Source organism: Rattus norvegicus, chromosome 14 (assembly GCF_021556685.1).
Source record: "Rattus norvegicus strain SHRSP/BbbUtx chromosome 14, alternate assembly SHRSP_T2T, whole genome shotgun sequence".
Classification (NCBI taxonomy): domain Eukaryota; kingdom Metazoa; phylum Chordata; class Mammalia; order Rodentia; family Muridae; genus Rattus; species Rattus norvegicus.
In genome coordinates, this window is record NC_141547.1 from 108,122,748 (window position 1) to 108,143,116 (window position 20,369).

At 43.2% G+C, this 20,369-nt stretch overlaps 1 protein-coding gene across 2 annotated transcripts in view; it reads right to left on the reverse strand.

Annotated features, from left to right (window-relative positions):
• Positions 1–18,393, reverse strand: part of Eml6 (EMAP like 6) — a 306,117-nt gene extending 287,724 nt beyond the window's left edge. Inside the window, exons 1-2 of one of the 2 annotated variants that reach the window (XM_087583666.1) lie at positions 18,243–18,393; positions 16,707–17,421 (exon numbers count right to left, since the gene is read on the reverse strand). In XM_087583666.1, coding sequence (XP_087439792.1) covers positions 16,707–16,903 — 197 coding nt within the window. In that variant the 5' untranslated portion in view covers positions 16,904–17,421; positions 18,243–18,393. 2 annotated transcript variants of the gene reach the window in all.
• Between the last annotated feature and the right edge of the window lie 1,976 nt (positions 18,394–20,369).

A 20,369-nucleotide genomic window follows, 5' to 3' on the forward strand; every position in this document is an offset into this window, starting at 1 on the left:
TTATTGTGTACTGGATTTCCTTAATGTTTTGGGTTAGGAGTTTTTTATGTTTTGTATTTTCTTTGAACGTTGTGTCAATATCTTCAAAGGGATCTTCTATGCCTGGGATCCTCTGCTCCATCTCCTGTGTTCTGTTGTTGGTGCTTGCATCTGTAGCTCCTGACCTCTAGGTTTTCCATTTCCAGGGTTGCCTCCATTTGTGATTTCTTTATTGTTTCTACTTCTGTGTTTAGGTCTTAGACTACTTTGTTCAATTCCTTCACCTGTTTGTGTTTTCCTGTATTTCTTTAAGGGGTATATTTGTTTCCTCTTTAAGGGCTTCTACCTAGTTTACCTGTGTTTTCCTGTATTTCTTTCAGTTAGTTATCCTCCTTAAAGAACTCTATTATCTTCATGAAATAAGATTTTAAGTCAGCATCATGGTTTTCAGGTGTGTTGGGGTATCCAGGGCTTGTTGTGATGGGAAACCTGGGTTTCAATGATGCTAAAGGAAAATGGCTTTTGTTGTTTATGGTCTTGTGCTTGCCTCTTGCTGTTGTGGCAAAAAATAAAAAAGGGCAGAATGGTTCCCTCATGTTCCCTGGTGGTCTCACTAGTTCTGGCTCCAGCGGACCACTCATTCATCTCAGTGGCTCCACGTTGACCCCATTGACCCCAGTTCTTTCTGATCCAGGCGGTCCACAAGCTGTTCCAACCCTGCCAAGCTGCCCTGCCCTCCCTCACAGCTCTCTTACTGTGGATTCTGCTTACATTCCTATGATCTACCCCCTGGTCCCAGTGGTGGCTTCCCTCTCTTAACTCTCTGCTGCTGCTCTGTTTGCATTCCCAACATCCGCCCCCTAATAATTATGGTATAAACTCCCAACAACCTGTTAAAATCAAGACTCAACAAACTACAACCCAACAATCAGATTTATGTGTTAAATTCTCAATCCACAATACATCCACACAATAAACTCACAACCAATTGATAAGGATGTAAACCGCCCACCTAGATAAGATAAATTTGCCTACAGAAATCCATTCCCAACTACCTTGGCAATTCAAGACTACCTAGATCTGGGTCACCCTTCTCTGTCTCCATCTTGATTCTCCTTCTTTCTCTCCCACCTTACAAAACCTTTGTCCCCGACTTATTTTTTCACTAATTACAGCCTTGACCTAACTTGTGCCAGTCCTCACCTGCATATAGACATCAACCTACATCTCGCCATCTGGTTATCTCTGGTAATAACTGACTTGGGTGTTTCTGTCTAGAGTCTCCTGTGTCCCTGAGTTGCTGCATGTCTCCAGAGTGACCTGTGACCCTGGATACAGCAGATCTCCTGGGAGCCTTCAGACTGTGAGGTCTTCAGAGGGGCAGACAAGCTAATGATCTGTTGTCCTGGTGCAGCAGATCTCCTGGGAGGCCTTCAGACTGTGGGGTCTGTAGAAGGGCAGACACGCTGATGATCTGCCCCAGCAGAAGGAGCAGGCCACCTTTGCTACATTTTTAAAACAATTTACAAATTTGTAAATTTTCACATTGTGATGTATAAGGTGTTCAAAAGGTGGGGGTTTTTTATTTTTTGGTTTTTGGGGGTGTTATGTTTTTTAGAAAGTGGGTTCCTTTCAGTGTGGCTTATTGCAAAAAAATTATATAAGGTAAAATAATTCATTGAGTTTTGATTTTGGCATACTATCATAAAGAAATTATAGCTATCTGACAGAAAAAAAATTAGTAGAAACAAGCAATAAGATAACAGAGAATTATCAAAACTGTGATTATATGGTGTCAGAAAGACTCAGTAAAGTCCCATTTCCTTGTACATGCCCAGTGTTTGTGATTGCCATGGTTTCTGTAAGAGTCTTTGTAGAAGTCACAAGCAATGTGTTACAGGGGTTATTAAAGGAAATCCTGCAAGAAGCTACCTGGATTGGGTTTTGGTTTTGGTTTTATTTTGGACTAAAGGCCAGATCCTGTCCTAAGCACTGAGAGAAACAAATTACATTTTTGTTGTCTTGAATTAGGTCAGAGGTCAGCATCTACCTATATTGCCTGAACTTGCAGCCTGTCAGTTCAAGATCTGTTTCGTGTCTCAGTGTTCTTGTTGATGTACATTTGAATTATTGGCTTTTAAAGACACTACTATACTATATCACCTTGTATGTTCTTTAGAATATTTGTGTTTCTATAACAGATATTTGAGGAAGTAGAAGAGCCAGGGTCGAAGATTGTGTGTATTTTGAACACATTGTGTATAGGAACTGACAACTGGCCTTCTGAAAGAGATGCTCATATAGATGAGTGCCACGGTCCTTTAGGAATGCAGTAGGTTTATGATTTGGGAAAGTAAGGTGAATGGAATTTCTTCTCTTTAATTCCTTGTGTATGTGAAGATTCACAGAAATAATTCTGTTCATGAATACATATTTGGAAAATCTTTCACAATGTAAACAAAGGTTTGTTTTATGAAATTTTCTGTGATATGTGTGTGTGTGTAATTTTTTAAAACTTTTTATTGATTCATTGTGAGTATGTATCCCAGTCCCATTCATCTCTCTCTGCCCCCACATCTGCCCTTTTAAAACACACATATGCAAGTGTACACACACACACGCGCGCGCGCGTACCTAGAAAACATCTCTTTGTGGAAGCTGAAGTATGTCACAATATGTCCCACAATATATCCTTCTGTCCACACACCTTCACTTGCAAATATGTTCATTGCACTGAGTCATTGGTCTGGTTTAAGATCTCTGGCTTCTGGGGGTGGGGGGGGTGCATCACCTTTAAGTCTGTCCCACCTTTGGCAGACTACTGTCAGGGTCAGAAAATCCACACACATCCCTGGGTAGCTCACCCACACCTTGCCATTAGGACAAGCTCCACTGTGCTATCTGAGCTAGGCACAGGACCCACTCTTCTGAGGGCTGCACTGGTGAGAGATGAAGCCAACTTTCCAGAGTGCTACATTCAGTGAGGGATGGGTCCAGTTATGCACAGCCCCTACACATCCACATGGTCTCTGATGGCTGCCCTAGCCAGGGACATCCCTGTGTTCTCTAGTAGTAATATGAGCCACGGACACTGACCCCTCTTGCTATGTAACCATGGACTCAGATATGGCCATCAGCAGCACCTCAGGCTGGGACCTCCCCATGAATGTGAGGATTTCTTTTAAGTACACATTTACAGATCAGTTTAATCAGGATCTTTATGAAGACGTAGTGTGTGTGTGTGTGTGTGTGTGTGTGTGTGTGTGTATTTAGCTAGGGTTTAAGCAGGAACTAAGACTGAAATAAAAGACAGTATCAGGAGGCTCCTATGACTACACAGACAAGAGCTAACAGTATTTGAACTAAATTTCTGTTTGCATAAGCTGAAGGACAGGACAAGATGGTCTATACTGGGAGCTAGCTGGACAGTGGGAGCAAGAGAGGATAGGGAGGCAAGCCCTCAGTTTTCCCTGCTGGAAACTGCCGTACAAAACACATGGTTAGGTGAGTGCTCTTCTCATTTCTCTCCTATATATTATACAGTTTGTACAAAATAAGAAAATAAGTTCTGGAGCAGTTCTGAGCACTTGATGTTCTTGCAAAGAGCCCAAGTTCATTTCCCTTTACCCACATTGTAACTAGTCACTCCAGAGCCAGGGAACCCAGACCTCTCTTCTGGCGTGCACAGGTCCCATACACATGTGGCATATACTTACATAGATATACATATACACATAAATAAGAACAGGAAAGGTAATTATAAAACATTCTAGAGTTTAAAGGTCCTCCATAATATTTTATTATATGTGGGCTACAGATAGACTTTCAATTAAAGTAAGAAGGATGACTTAGACATTCATTGTGAGCAGGCCAAGTTCTCACAGAGACGCAGGCCAGCTAGAGTGACTGTATTCTCCCACACAGCAAAGCAGACCTGCAAAGCCTTTCATGGAGAAGAAACACCTGTCACAGCTTCTCTCATTTTCCAGAAGAGCAAGTTGGCTGGGGATGGAAGTCATTAAGCCTAGATCCTGCTCATTGCGGCTGCAGCATGCAACCCACTGGGGCATGAACAGCATGAATAAAGAAAATGCAGAGAGAAATGTAAAGTTAAAAGGAAATGCCCCTTGGACATTCTAACTGCTATAATGGAACCTTTAAAAGCCAGATGCAAGTACAAGCCAGAGGGAAGAACTCCCCAGGTTAGTGTAGTAAAAAGCAAGTCTTCACTAACCTCTCCCCTGCTAATCCCCTGGCTGGTTTTCCAGGCTTTCTTTATCCTCCTCTGCTGAATCAATGGAACATCTCCTTGATATCCCTCTCCCTCTTGGTTTCCAGGACATTCCATGCCCCTGATTTATGTCCTACCTTGTAATCATCTTTCACGAGTACTTCTTTTCTTGCTGGTTTCTTAAAAGTTGATCTTTCTTCAAGTCCTCCTCTCTTTCATTTTTACACTCTGGGTTATCTGATCCTCTCCTACACGCAGGACAACTGCTTTCCCCCTCATCTAGCTATATAGTAATCTGTAGGATATATCAAAGACACCTTGGTGTAAATGTAGGCATGCATCACTCTAGTGGGACACATTCTGAGAATGACACTGTCACGCAGTTTCATCAATGCATAGCCATCGGAGTGTACATACTGGAATAGTATGGATCAATGCCTCAATATGGCCTCTTAACGCAATCAAGAGATGCTGCTGACATAACACAGCATGGTGCTTCACGGAAAACATTTTAAAATTACGTCTAATGCAACACAGTACAGTACGTCAATAATAGCCACTTATCTATAGATAATGTGTTACACATAGGTGAGTGCTGGCCACATAGTAGGTTTGTTTGTGATATCACCATAATCATAGGTGTTGTGCTACGATGTTAAGAGTACCTTGCTATGACATTAGTAGGTAAAGAGGTATCTTTCAAATACTATATAATCCTAATGGGATCACCAACCTATAAAACCCATCACCAAACATCATTATAACACAATGTTACTATATTTTCACAGCTGACCTCATCTTTCCCTGGCCTTGAGCCTTTCTATTTTAGAGAATGATAACTACCATCCAACTATGGCTACCTTAGAATCTTTCATGTTGTCCTTCCTACCAACTCTAGCTACATCCAATCCCAGAGATTTGTAATTCCCAGAGCATAATCATTATTTTCCTTGCAGACCACCATACACTACTTCAAGTGCCTGTAGACTTTCTCTTCTAGACACTGCAGCTAGAGTGACTACCCTGGAACCTAAATAAGATGATGCTTTCTCCAGACTATTCTCTGACTACGTCCCTCACTCTTGAATGGGTTATACATGTGTTCTGAGACTCCCACAGACCTTTGACCAGTGTAGATAACCAACTGTTCATGTATGGAGAATACTGTGCTCATGATTTTTTAGAGGAAGCAGATATTGCTCAATTTTAGATTCTCAGTATATTGTAGAGTATATAGGATATGGTAAACACTCAAAAAAAAAACTTTTATTGGAAGGCACTTTCAGTCCACTAGACCAAGGGTTCTTAATTTTTTAAATATTATTTATTGTGGGGTCATGGCATAGGCTGTAGAGATCCAATCAGGTCATCAGGTTTGGCGACAAATACATTCAACTGCTGAGACATTTGGATGCCCCCTCCTTTCTAAGTAAGAATCTTGCTCTGCCTCAACCCAAGATCATACCTTGCATTTAATAGAGTACCTTTTTCAGCCTTTGTAAATCTGAATACTCATTTTTGGCCTTGTCCTTTAGTAAAATGTAAGTCTTTTTTCAAGTACAAACCAGATGTGCTGTAAAATGTTCCTTAATTCCTCTTGGTCTGTTTCCTCATGATTAGTCTGAAGCCATGAAGTTTTAGCAGGAAAATTCGGTAAGTGATATTGGAGAGCCTTTGTATGGAAGAAATGAGCCAAGACAGGAGACAGACAAGGGCAGCCAGGGAATGAGAGAAAACTAGGGGACTTAATGTCAGTGAGGAAACAGGTGATACTCATGATATGGTCAGTCCCACTGACCATAAACAGGGTCTGACGCCACCCCCACTGCAGAACACTGGAGCGATTTCATAGCAATTCCTGTGGCTGATGGGACTAAAAAGCAATCCAGTATGTTAAAGAAGACATGAGAGATAAGAAAGTGGACACAACTAAGAACCTCAGTATCTTCATCAGAAGAACCTTAGAAAATCAGTCACCCTCCTCTTCTTTAACTGAAGTCCCAAAACAGATGGAGTTAATGCAGAAGTCAGGACCTTGTGCACCAAGCCCCATGCACAATGCCACTGCCCACCCCTGGAAGTTTAATATCAGAGGAATAAGTAAATAAGAGGAAGAAATCTAATCTTTCAATTAGCTTCCTAAAATGTAAACTGGTCTCACCGGTCCTCAGCACTTACAGAATGAGCCGGGAAACCCTCAGTGATTCCCAGTCCCACTCTCTCTCAGTTTCAAGTCCCACACAACACCTCTTACTCTCATTTGCACCACAGCAGGAACGACCTACCTTCTCCAGGGTGTCCTGTTCTTCTAAGTCACCCTCTGCACAAGCTGTTTTTCCCTGTCTGTCAAACAGTTCTTCATCCTTCAAAGGTCACTCTCTTCAATCTCTAATAGCAGTGGTTCTCAACTTTCCTAATGCTGCAGCCCTTAATATAGTTCCTCATGCTAGGCTAACCCCATCTATAAAACTATTTTGTTACTACTTCATAACCATAATTTTGCTACTGTTGTGAATTGAAATGTAAATGTCTGGTTTTTTTTTTGTTTTTTTTTTTTGGTTCTTTTTTTCCGGAGCTGGGGACCGAACCCAGGGCCTTGAGCTTCCTAGGTAAGTGCTCTACCACTGAGCTAAATCCCCAGCCCCTAAATGTCTGTTTTTTGATAGTCTTAAGTGACTGCAGGGAAAAGGTTGCTCAACTCCTGAGGAGGTTGCAACCCACAGGTTGGGAATCACTGTCCCAAACAGATCTTCTGTCTTTAAGCTGCTACTTTTATCCTTTTGGGTCAAACTCTTCTGGGCCAGGAAAACCAATTTTAGTTTAGTTGGAGCTGGCAGGTGCTACTTCAAAATCTATGCCTGCATCTGGAATTCATTTCCCTTTGGTAAACATTCGATCGTATTCTCAAAAATTACCTCAAAGACCATGTGTTTCCTAAGTCAGAAGGATGCAAATATTTTCCTTATAATGCAATTAAAACAAAAACAAAAAACAAAACTTAAATACAAATCACTCATTGCACATTAGTAACTTTTTTCATTGCGACTAAATATCTGTCAATCATAAGAGAAGACAGGTTTGTTTTAGCTAAGTGTTCAAGGGTACAGGGTTCAGGAGTTCACGTGAGTCTTGGCGAATAAGCAAGTGAAGAAAGGATGCTGGAACTCATCCTTTCCTCTTTCACTCAGGGTAGGACCCCAGCCCATGAGATGGTGCCTCCTGCTTTCCAAGCAAGTCTGTCCTGCTCAGTTAACCCTCTCCTGGAACTTGCTCACAGGTACACCAAGGTGAGAGCTCTAGCTACTTCCTACTTAATTCAATCAAGTCTTAAAAAGTAATCAGTGTTCATTGTAAGGCCCAAGCCTATGTTTCAGTAAAAAACATCATATCCTTAGTATTTTTCTATATTTCTATATTCTATCCAGACCAACAGAGCAGTAGAAGGAAGAAGTCAAATGAAGTTTTGTGTCAGATTTTATTTCATTGTAAAGCACTATAGTAATTGATCATTATTATAATTGAAAATTTTCTTCTCTTTTTTTTTTAAGTCAGGATTTCCCTATATGGCCCAGGCTGACCTCTAACTGATGATCCTCCTGCCTCTCATAAATATTGGAATTACAGATGCGTACCTCTATACTAGGCACCCAAAAATATATTGAGGATTCTGAATTCTTATCTATCCTAGCTGAGAGAATTTTTCTCCTCCCAAAGTATATTAAACACCAATTTCAACAGAAGTCTTCCCCTATATCATCTCTCACTAGCACCAACTAATAGAGGTAGAAATCAAAGGACAAATAAAATATATTTTATTTGTGTCCAGTGAAGCAGCTAGGTATGGGGACACACATGGAACTCAAGTCAGGTGGAAAGGAAATCAATGAACGAAACATAATGCAATAGTTCTATAACAAAAGAATGTACACCGTGGTCTGACGCATGGAGAAAGGAAGGCTTAAAATAGGCTAGAGCTGTCAACTAAGGCTGCAAGGAAAGATGACACTTGCTTTAAGACTGAAGGAAGGGAAAGGCTGCATAGGCAGAGAAGAGGGAGGCCACGTCAAGCTGCAGTCTGGAGGCACAGTGGAACACTCTCTCATGGGAACTGAAAACTCCATAGCATACCACTCATCTTAGAGTCAGCATAATTCAAAAATAAGAAAAGATGTGAATCCCTGCGGGGTATGGGAGATTTGCAAGAAAAAGATAGGAAGAGCCTAGCTGCCTGGCCCCTGTGCAGTGACTGAGAGGCAACCACATACCCTATACTAAGTGCAAACGATTTCCTTGTCTTGTTATGATCCCTTGCTTAATGGTCCTCATGTTACCTTTAAGTCTTGCTTTAGTCTTACCTATAAAATTAACTAACACCGAGCACAGAATAATGTTTAATTGTATTATTCAATAGAAATTAAGCCCCGCCCCCAAGACAAAGCTGGTATCTTAAAATAATTCCACATAAGGTTGGCACTAAAATCAGAGTATTTGCCTAGCATGTGAGAAGCCCAGGGCTCCATCCCCAAGCTACAAACAAAACAAAATGCCTCAACCCTCACCCCAGGCTACTGCTGGGGACTATAACAGGACTCTAGACCTTAGTAAGCCCCGAGACCTTAGCACAACTGACTCCATGAAAGAAGTACCATTCAGGCTGTAAAACTCAGCACCACCCACCAAAACTAAAAAGAACTAATCCATTTAAGTCCATAGTTCTGGGAAAGTCTCTAAATAGTTAACCTTACCTTTGGCTTCTGTAATTCTGCTTCTGTCTAACTGTTCTTGCTAACTGAAATATGTCAACTCAGTACATGATTTTTATGTGTGTGCATCTGTGTGTGTGTGTGTGTGTGTGTGTGTGTGTGTGTGTGTGTGTGTGTGTGTGTTTCTGTTTCCCTGTACTGACTAGTGGCTTTCTCTGGTATGCAAAGCCCCTTACTTAACACCTTTGTCCTTTGTCTCATCCTGCTAGGAACCAAATCTTTTTGGCTCTGCCAGGTCACCCAGAACACCCCCCTCCAAAAAACAAAACAAAACAAAAAAACCTCTACATTGGTCTGTCTCACTGCAAGAGAGGAGCCCTTGCTTGTTCTGTTGCTTGAGTCCTGCTTACAGTCAAGGTCAGTCCCTATAGGAATGTGGGAAGGGGCCCAGGCTTTTCATCCTGGGCATCCCCTGCCATCTAAGTGGAATGCACAAAGGGAGGGGAGAATAGTTTGCCCAGAATAATATTCTGAATTATAAAGGTTAAAAAAAGTGTATAATTAGGTCTCAGTCTCTGGAGGTAGCTTAAAGGGTGTTTAACATCAGAGAACTGATTAGGAAATGACTTTTAGGGTTGACTGCTGTGAAGAGATACTATGACCAAGGCAACTCTTATAAAGGAAAACATTTAATTAGGGCTGACTTATAGTTTCAGAGGTACAGTCCATTACCAAACATGGCAGTGCCCAGACAGACAAGGTGCTGATGAAGGAGCTAAGAGTTCTATATCTTGATCCAAACGCAGCAGAAGGAGGCCGTGTACCACACTGGATGGAGACTGAGCATAGGAAACCTCAAAGCCAGCCCTACAGTGACACACTCCCTCCAACAAGAGCACACCTCCAAATAGTGCCATTCTCTATGGGTTAAAAATTCAACCAGGACCATAACTATTCAAATCACCATAGGACAAGACCTTTTCCATAATCTGAAAGCCACTGTCACCTTCTCTGCTGATGAGACACCATTAGACTTAACAAATACACAGCAAGATTTAGGTAACTCACCCTCTGTCAGAAGAAATCAACCCCCCAGGACTGGCCCAACACCAAGCTCCTATAATTATTCAACTATCAGTTCAGCTATGTCTGCCCAGATTAAACAAGACCCAATGACCCTGGAAACAAAAAAGAGAAAATGCCATCCTTACTGCCTGGCTTGAAGACACGGGCATCCTGGTGCCCTGCCAGTTACCCTGGCACACCTCTCCTGTCTATGAAGAAACCTAAGACCTCTGATTCCCATGAGTCTGATTCCTCTAGAGAAACTGGTGCACACTGTCTCAGATATGAGAATTTACCTTACAGAGGTTTCTAAATCCACTCAACCTTCCCAGGTTTGGTCTGGTGACACAGTTCCACTTGCTCTACTGGTAAATTCTCCTACCTGAGAATAGTAGGTGTCTCATCTACTCCTGATCCAGTTTCTGTCCTGCAGCATGTAACCATGACACCCCACATGACGACTGTGATAGCTAATCAAGTAGCAGAGTGCAAGAGTTCTCTGTGCTAATGAGGTATCCAGATGGGCCCTGGGGGTTTAGCCAATAAGCTTCTCTTCCCAGACATTCCTTCCTGCGAAAGATATTTAATCTCTGGTCCGCTGTGAATAAGTTGTATTTTCAAAACAATGAATAAACAGTTTGGACAAGTAAGGACTGTCTTTCATCAAAAACAACTGTGGGGTGCAGCCTAAGTCTCCTGCAGAAGGCCCCTCTGCCCTCCAGACATGGACACTCACCCTTCAGCTAAGTCAGAGTTCCCCTTCCCCCTGGCCCCTACCTCTGGCCAATGCAGTCCCTCACATTCCTGACTCCACACAGTTCCCAGCTGCAACTGGATGCCTGGGAGTTTGGGAAACCCTCCCACCTCAGTCACAGCCTGTGCTGTTTCTCACTGGGCTCTGTTCTGTCACCCCTGCACTCCGATGGTGGAGAGGATGGAATATAGCCTACTGCCCTCCTGCTTCATCTGTCCTAGCAGCGTTCACAAACCCCAGAAGACCTGAATAAGAGCTGTGGTTGCTACTGATAGTTTAATAAAAGAAAATTAACTCACGGCACCCTTCAACATAGCTCAGGCCCTCCACTGAGGAGCACCAGAACAATGGCTGTCTAATGACTGAGTGATGCAGTACAAAGCCCTACTCTTGGTCTTCTCTCAAGTCCAGTGTGAGAAGACTACCACTGTCAATCATGCTATCTACCCTCTTACCTGATGAACCAGGTACATGGGAGCTGCAGTAGTTACTTTAACCAAAACGATTTGGGCTCAAGCCAGGAACCTCAGCCTAGAGGGCAGAATTGATTGATCTGACTCAAGCTCTTAGATGGAGGAAGGAAAGTTCACCAACATATACCCAGACCATCAGTCTGTACGATTTTACAGTTGGGCATGTCCACGGAATGATCACCACAGGGGAAAGGACATTAAAATCCTTGGCCCTCCTAGAGGCTATTTGGTTTCCCCTACAACTTGCTGTCTTCCACAGCCTAGCAGCTGATTTGGCTGCCTGACAAGCAACCTCAAAACCAGTAGAGCCTGCTAATATTCTGATGACATATCATGATCCACTATTGCCTGAGACTCCGTGGTAAAGACGAAATGGTCCGCTCAAACCCATAGGTTGGTGGAGGGCACAGAGGAAAAGACCATTCTCTCTGAAACAACTGGCAGGACTCTGGTAACTAACCTTCACCAGGCAACTCATCTATGATCCACAAAAAAAAAAAAAAAGTTGCTCAGACCAAGGTACATTATACCTAGACTGGACATCCTAGCAAGGAATGTCTCAGCCAGATGTCAGGTTTGTACTCAAAACACAGCCCTTACCTGGGAAGGGGTCCTGAGAGACCAACACTCCAGCAAACTGAGAAAACTGACTTCACCAAGATCCAGCCTTCTGGGGGAGGATAAAAGTACTTGCTAGTTTTAAAAGTCAAAACTAAGATGAAATGTGGATTGCTGGTCTGTAATCACACTGGCTAATACCTTTCCTGTGACTATCTTCCTCGGTTTTCAATGCAGGCCTGAGGGTGGTGGAGTTGGACTCTGTATTCATACCAAAATGAGTCTTAGGAGGAGACAGAGAAGTAGAGAGTCCATGGACCAATGAAACCTTGATTTCAATGGGCTCCTACTTTGGGAGGCAGCTCATTTAACATCAGTGTCTGCAGCTTCATCCCTAACCCAGGAAGTCATTTTTATAGACAACTCTGTTTCCCTTAATCAAAATATAAAGTTACATGTCCAGGCCTTCATGGGAACCCATGACAAGCAGACGATCTAGGCTCAGCCATGGCCATTAAGCTGCTCACTTCAAACTCAACTTCAGTTATAGTTCAGCATTAGAGTATTTTAGCTTGTCACAGTTTCAACTTCTAAACTTTTTGTATTAAGATCTTCAGCAGATGATCATTTCTAATCATTGTTTCAGAGCTGGTGGTGATGCTAAAATGAACTTGAATGTTATTCTCTGTCTAGACTGAGATCTAACAATCAGTTTCAAGGGTTCTTAAAAATAAGCCCAGGATTTATAGGCCAACTTATGACAAGTAGACTGCGAAGAGAACACATTTGCTGAGCTCTTGTTAACAACCAGCACAATGGAAGGAACCACAGTGACTAAGAACAGGAACCTGAAGAACAGTGAAGCAATAGCTGTGGGCTTTGGAATCAGACCAACCTCAACTCCAATTTCCATTCTAGAGCCAGTCGGTTGCTAAGCACACATAAAATTCTTAATGACTCTGTACCTCAATCTGCCTTGCCAGGAAGGCAGGGTCAGGCAAGCCTGCCTTAAATCTGGATAGATATTTAACTCTGGGTCTTTAACTATTAGGAAATGTTAACTCTGCCTATGTTGAGGTTCATTCTCAACATCAGTGAGCTATTTCCTCTACAGGTGGAGATATCTGGGATGAGAAAATGGCATCAGATATCCCTTAAAAAAAAACAAAAAATCTGAGGAGTATGTGATATCCCCTGTCTGAGTATAGTGGAAGGTGTCATGGCAGAGGGGACACTGAAACAGACGGGGCTTCCCTGAGTATGGATAAAACACGGTCCTATGATGGGCACACACCCTTTGCCGTGTACAATGATTGCCTTCTATGTAACCTAAACAACACTACGAATACTGTAAACCCCATTTAATAAGTCAGAACTGTTTTGCTGATGGCACTGATGCCCAAGTTGTAGCTGATGTAGGCTTCACAGAAAAGGGGGGAGATAAATCATTCCAGTATGAAGCAGAGAACAGAGTACTTGCATTAGACAGCAAGCAAAAAGCAAACAACTTTTGGCTTTTATTGGAAAATACAGGCAGAATGGTAAGCTGGGGTAAAAGAGAATGGAAAGATACGGAGACTAGACATTTGTCTGTGTACAATGAGAAACTGTTTTGGTGTGTGTGTGTTTAATTGAGCACAGTAATAAATATTGATTACCTACTAAGGGTGATCCCACCCACCCCCAACAAAACACTTTACAAACATCGTTTCTCTAATAGTACCAACAATGCTACAGCTTAGGTGTTGACAGCTCCGTTTCACAAATAAGGCCCAAAGCAGTCACATCCTCAGTGGATGCCTCTAGTGGGTTCTTCACACTTCTGATGTCAGAGACGGGGTCCCTTTTCCCTATGAGAGCACTGCAGTTGATCAGGAAGGGAAGCCAAATAGAGAAGAATGAATGACGTATGAAATGGAGAGATGGAATTATCTAGAAGTAGTAGAGGGACCCAGAGTACGGAAACAAACTTCACTGTGAACATGGAAAGGATAGTGGCAGAGGATGAATGTGTAAGTGACCCTCCAATCTCACAGCCTTCTCATGACCAGGAAAGCAAAGTCTTAATTATCCTGGTCAGCATCCCTTGCCGCCTCACCTTCAAACCCAATCTGAGTCTTGTCACCCCAACAGCAAACACCAGTTTAGGCCTTTGCCTGTCTCATCACAATGCTGTCAAGACAAAAAGATGGCATCATTTCCCATCTATTATCTGCATCGAAAGCCAATCACTCAAGAGAATAAAACTAAGCCTCCTCATCCAATAAATCACATTATGCCTCAATAACAATATTTCTTTAAAAATCTGCCTTAAATACATATCCTGTCAAAGCAGAGGACCCCGAAGGAGCTCTGCCAAATCCTACATCGCTAAGGTTCATGATCGAGACAGCATACACAGTGTTATAAAATGGGGTATGTTATCATTAAGTGTTAAGCTGCTTTGTAGCTAATATTCTAGGCGAAGCACCATAAAACAATACAGTATTAATTTATATGCAGATATTTCCTTCAAAATCCATGGACCAAGTGGACAGCTACTATAGTACGTGATTTGCTGGAATCAAGAGTTTTAATATTCATGTAATGTTTCAAAAAGACAAAATATTTTTGTATTAAAACCTTGGATTCTATAGTCAACCCCATCGAATGACAAATTTCAACGTTTCAAGTGGGTAAAACAGTGGTCTATTAGAGTTTACAGAGATTAATTTAATACGTAAGATAAAAGATTGTGTGTTGTGATTTATGCACCGCTTTCTGAGGCAGGTGGAGGGTGAGAGATGCTTACGTGTGTGAGATAAAGCAAATTGACAGCATACACATTCCAATTTACAGCCCCTAATTACATAAAGATCCGTGGTTTGTGGCTTTTAGTCCACCGGCCTTCATTCCAAACGCAAAGATATACATCAGTGTTAGAACTCTCTGTTCACCTGCACGTAGTCAGACCGAGGCAAATCCTGGAGAATGTAAAAGTCCTTTTCTCTGAACTGCCTCAAGAAATGGAGCAGAAAAGAAACTCTCCCTTTTGCCTGCTGGTCAGTGGAGTCTACCTGTAACTTCTTCATTTAACCTTAACGTTTCTTTAACCACCGGAGCCAGATGTCACTGCAGCCCCACTAGCCCAGCTGTTCATCACAACAATGGCTTACTGCAACCCACCCTTTTCTCATCTTCATTTTCAATTGTCATGTCAATATCATGTAACCTCAGGGAATCTAAATTCCTACTAGTAGTTTAATTGCTACTGTTTCCTTTAGATTTTTAAATATCCAAACTTTTCATGAGTCACTGTTAATCATTTGCACCTGTGCCTTTAATAATCAGCCACACAATTAGGGAAGCAGAATCTGCAGGATCCATAGGATAGAATTGAGTAAGGATGCCCCAGGCACAGCCATTCTCAAATCAGAGAAGAAAGGCAGGGGGCTTTGTCTGTGACAAAAAGAAAGTTTTACATGTCAGTTCCACCAAATCTAGAGAGCATTAGAGCTGCTGGTTCTCAAAATCTTCATCTTCTAACCGTAGAAGTAAAAGCTGGGCATGGTGGTTCATGATTATAATCTCAGCACTCTGAGGCAGAAGGATTTCCATGAGCTTGTGGTCAGCCTGGTCTCCATATTGCATTGCAGGCCAACCTAGGCTATAACTGTACGATCCTATCTCAAAAAAAAAAAAAAAATACAAGGGGGGAGGCAGAGTCAAGATCTCGTGTGTGTGTGTGTGTGTGTGTGTGTGTGTGTGTGTGTGTGTACTCCTCTATTTCTAGTATTAAAATTTACCTTCTGTAACGGTTTTCAACACAGTAAGAAAAACCACCCTAATTGAAGAAGCTAATCTCACTGTTCCCAGTGGGAAGGCAGGACCATTACACTACTACTTCATCACTTAACCTGTGTGAAAGGCAAATTTAGAGCAACAGGAAGAATGCCCTGAAAAAAAAAAAAAAAGTCGACGTTCTGCATCAATGGAACAGACCTTTGAACGTTTGGAAGACGTTTGGAAGGAACACAAAATAAGATCTCTGTTCCTTGCGATCTATGGTCAGCAATCATTGTCTCTGTGAGTGGATGTGTCCACGCCCTGAAAAGTATCCTCAACTGCCATAGGCAGAAAGGGATCCCTAGGAGCAGCATCTGGACCACACCTTAATTGGCCACAGGAGATGCTGACAAAGCCTGGGAAGAAATATGTCTAGTCCAGAGAAGAGGATAGCACAAAGAATCAAATAGGCCCCCCTTTAATTAAACATGAAGGACCTTAAAATGACTAGTCTGTGCAATGGAGTTCTCCTAGATCATCCACTATAACATATTGTTCATTCTATGGGCTAGATGGTGAGATTTTATGGTCCAGCTGCTGCCGCCAGCCTTTTAAACCTTTGAAGTGTTGTGAAAAGAATCCTTAGAGTGTTTAAATACGCTTTGGGGGCTAAAAACAAGGCTGAACTATCAGAAAACCCTCCCCACCCACTACAAAAATGTCCTAGGTCCAACGCACATTGGATGAAGATTCGAAACCGCCTGTGTCAAAATTTCTTTTCTTTCTTTCATTCTTTCTTTTTTTTTTTAAATCCACTTGCTTGTTGAAGAACCTACTGAGGAGCCCTCCAAAAATGCCAACCATAGTTCATCTATTGCCCCTGCTATTTACCTTGCTAGGGAAGTGGGGAGTGTTTGGTAGTTACCTAGCCCTTGCACTAGCAGGAAAGAACAAAAACGCAGCACTTAACTCAGAAAAGATCTAAAAGCCGTTGAGAGGGCTTACCTCTCCCTCCCACCTGCACCTTGCTCCCTATTCCTGCCCTCGCCCTAGCATCTGCAGCCCTTCTCTAAGCGGCTCCCAGGAAAATCCTTTATTCCATAGGGCTCTTGGACATGATCCCAGTTATTCCCACTCTTCCATATCCAACCCCTTCCCACCGCCCCACTGGTCCTTACCTGATAATGTCGTCGTTGTGTCCCAGGAAAAATTTTTGGCTGTGCTCTCGGGTGTTGTACACCACCCCTACCCCAGCTACAAAGTAGACCACCTCCTTGCTGGCGGTGTAGTACAGGTTGTTGCGGCACTGGTGACCCCGGTACCCGTACACCCACTCCAGCCGGAGCTGGCATCTGGGAGCTGTCCGATCCGCCATGATAAGCCAACACCGCGCGACCCTCGGGTACCCCGGGCGCCGGTTCTGTCCTCTTCAAGGCTCGAGCTGCGACGGACCTGCAAGGGCTCAGGGTACAGCGCCAGGCGCCGATTTCCGCGGCGACGCACAGACACAGCCCAGCACGCCGGCAGCCACCATCATCTGCTACTGCGGGAGAGGAGCGGCCGACGCCGGTGCGCAGCAGCAAGACCCCGCTGGGCTCCCCGACTCCTTCCCCCGGGGTCAAGCGGGCTTCAGGGGCGCCAGCGCCCGTGCGCACGCCTCACTGCACCTGCGGGCTTCGGGAGGCGGGAGAGGTTCTCCCCGGGGTCACCCCGCCTTTAAAATCAAAGATCTGCATTTCCAGACACGGATTACCAGTTCGCCAAGTTTGAGGAGCGCGGGGGGCGTCGCAGCAGGCGGTGATATTTATTCTGTGACAGGTCTGATCTGACAGGCAGCCGGTTACTCCTCCTTAATGCTTTGCCATCACCGTCCTTGGATCCGAAACTGACAGTCTATAGGATGCGAGAACCAGGAAGAGAAAAAGATTTTGCATGTCACCTAGTACAAGAAAATAATTACCAAACTAAAACCAAGTTGTTGGTGTGGGGGTTTTGTTTGTTTGTTTTTGTTTTTGTTTTTTAATTGTCCACATTTCTCCTTCCATAGTCCTAGGAAATACGCCCTAAACACTACTGGTCGGTAGTCGCTGATCTAATTTGAAATAACGCTGTTTCCTCCATAAAGCCACGGTGAATATGCAGTGGTCATTTTTTAGATGCTCCAATTAGTTGTCATACATGTGTTTAAAATCCAAACTCCCCATGAGCCTTCTCTTCACAGAGAAAATCATTTAAAAAAAAAATACTTAGCCGCTTTCCCTAATCAAAGACTCCAATTTCAAGTGTCATAATTTTTTTTTCTTAATCGGAGGAAACCCGGCACCAGAGCAACTAGAGAACAGCTAGTTGTAGCTACCTACAAATGCTCCCGATCAGAAAAAAATAAATAAATAAAAATAACAAGATAACAGCAACAATAATAAAGTGTCAAAGGAAATATCGTGCTCCTCTCCCCCACGAAGATTTGAGCTAACTATGAGACTCAAGGGCTCTGGGATCTTGCCTTTAGCTTGGCGGGATGGGGGCGGAGGCGGGGTCTCCCGTGGAGCCCGGGTGTCAGTGACACCCCATGCTCAGCCAGGCGCCTGCCTTGGCGGTTCTGAGGGTTGGTAACCCCAGGGACACCTGGCTCAGGCTCTACCGACCCAACGGGTTACTGCACTCCCACCCGGACCAGCCTGGCACGTAGCATCCCTGCTCTCTTGGCCTCTAACCTCTGCTGCCCGCCTAGCATCCAGGATCCCGCGCCAGCCAGCGAAATCCTCTGCTTGCCCTCCCTCCCCTCCCCGCGCTCCGGGGTTAGGCTTCGTCACCGGGGCGCAGGGGACCAGCTCTTCCTCCTTCCCGGGCTCCGGGGGTGGGGCCAGCGTTGGGACCGGTTACTAGGCGAAATTGCGGCTCTAGGAAACGCAGATGCCCGCGAGGGCTGAAGCCTCCCCTCCCTCCGCCCGCCTGTTCCGTACGCATCTTGGGAGTCGTAGGCCTCTGTAACCTAACTGCTGCGGCGAGCGCCCTGGGTGTACTACAAGTCCCAGGGTTCTATGCATCACAGGGCCGTGGTACTAGTGCCAAGGGAGCCTGCGTTTCTCCTACCGGACCCCGCGGCTCACCCAGGATGGCGTTGGCGTTCTGTAGTGACCCGGGCCAGCGGCCTGCGAGTCTGTGCTGAAAGCAGAGATGACGTGGAGAAAATTCACGGGCTTTCCTCTTACGCCAGTCCCTGAGGATTGCTGTAGCCCATCTCTTTTCATGTTGCAGCACTTGACTCACGCTGTTTCCTACTTAAGTTTCCCGTTATTCCAAAGGATTCTGATTTATCCAAGTGCAGTGTTACGGAATTTAAGAAAAATACAGTATCATGTAAAACACAGTACTCTGTCATGTGTAGGTGAATAAATGCCTTCCTGTGACCTGCCTTGTGCCCATGCAATGAACAACTAATTTTGGCTTTAAAAAACAAGGTAGTGGGGCTGGGGATTTAGCTCAGTGGTAGAGCGCTTACCTAGGAAGCGCAAGGCCCTGGGTTCGGTCCCCAGCCTCCGAAAAAAAAGAACCAAAAAAAAAACAAAAAACAAAAAACAAGCTAGTGCCCATTCTAAAACTACCTGAAGTAAACTAATTTATTTGTTCTAATTATGGCCACAGCCAACATTTGGGAACTGATTTTTAAATCCACTTGACTAAGAGGCTACGAAAGGTTGATACTTTTTGACACTTCTGTGCTCAAGATGATGTTTCTTTATCTACTTGGAGCTTTAATAGGATGCTCTGCCCTGGTAGGAAAGGAAATGCTGTAGATTAGAAGCACCAAAGTTTGGATTAGCAGTTGTGATTAAGAGAATTTGAATTCACTTCATATTTTCTGAGAAAACAGGATCTATAAATTCAAGGAGTCCCCTTTTTTTTTTTTAAGGCAGTAAGGACGCTACCAAAAATTAAAACATGGGTTAAAGAAGTTTGAAAATGTCTTGGTCTGCTTTCTATTCCTATAATCATCCATGAAGAATATTTAGTCGTTTATTTGGTTGTTTGGTTGGTTGTTTTGTTGGTTAGGTGGTTGGTTGATGACTCTAGAGGCAAGAACATGGACATCAACATTTGATACTGAGCCTGACTACATCCTATGCTGGCAGAGGATGTCATATAACATGATAGAATAAGAATGCTAACTCCCAGGGGTTGGGGATTTGGCTGAGTGGTAGAGCGCTTGCCTAGCAAGCACAAGGCCCTGGGTTCGGTCCCCAGCTCCGGAAAAAAAAGAAAAGGAAAAAAAAAAAAAAAGAATGCTAACTCCTGTGTCATTTGAAAGCCATTAGTGTTGTAACGGACCCAACCTCGTCGATTTATCTAATGCTGACTGACTTACAGAAGCCTTATCTCCAAATGGCATTAACATATAAATCAGAGGATTGAATCTTAAATATATGGACTTTGTGGGATACAGTCAAACCATAGCAGAGACAAAGTTGGAAGCAAAAATCGAGATGGTGAATTTCATAGAGAAATAAATTTTATATATAAGAAGAGAAACACATCTTCCAGATATAATAAGGAAAAGTTTAATGGAAGAAATATTAAATAAAAACACAATTGAGATAAATTTAAAAAGATAAATTAAAAGAGCTCTCTACTGTTCCTTTGGAATAAAAAGGGGGTACAAAAATACAGTCAGATCTATTTAAAGAATAAATTTTAAGTGTAACTGTGTAGAGAGGTTTGTACTACTTAAAACAATAAAGAATCTTTAATTCACTTGAAGAGAAAAATAACAATAAAAATAATAGTAATTGGCTGGGTATGTTGGTGCATACATTTAATCCCAACACTTCACAGACAGAAGC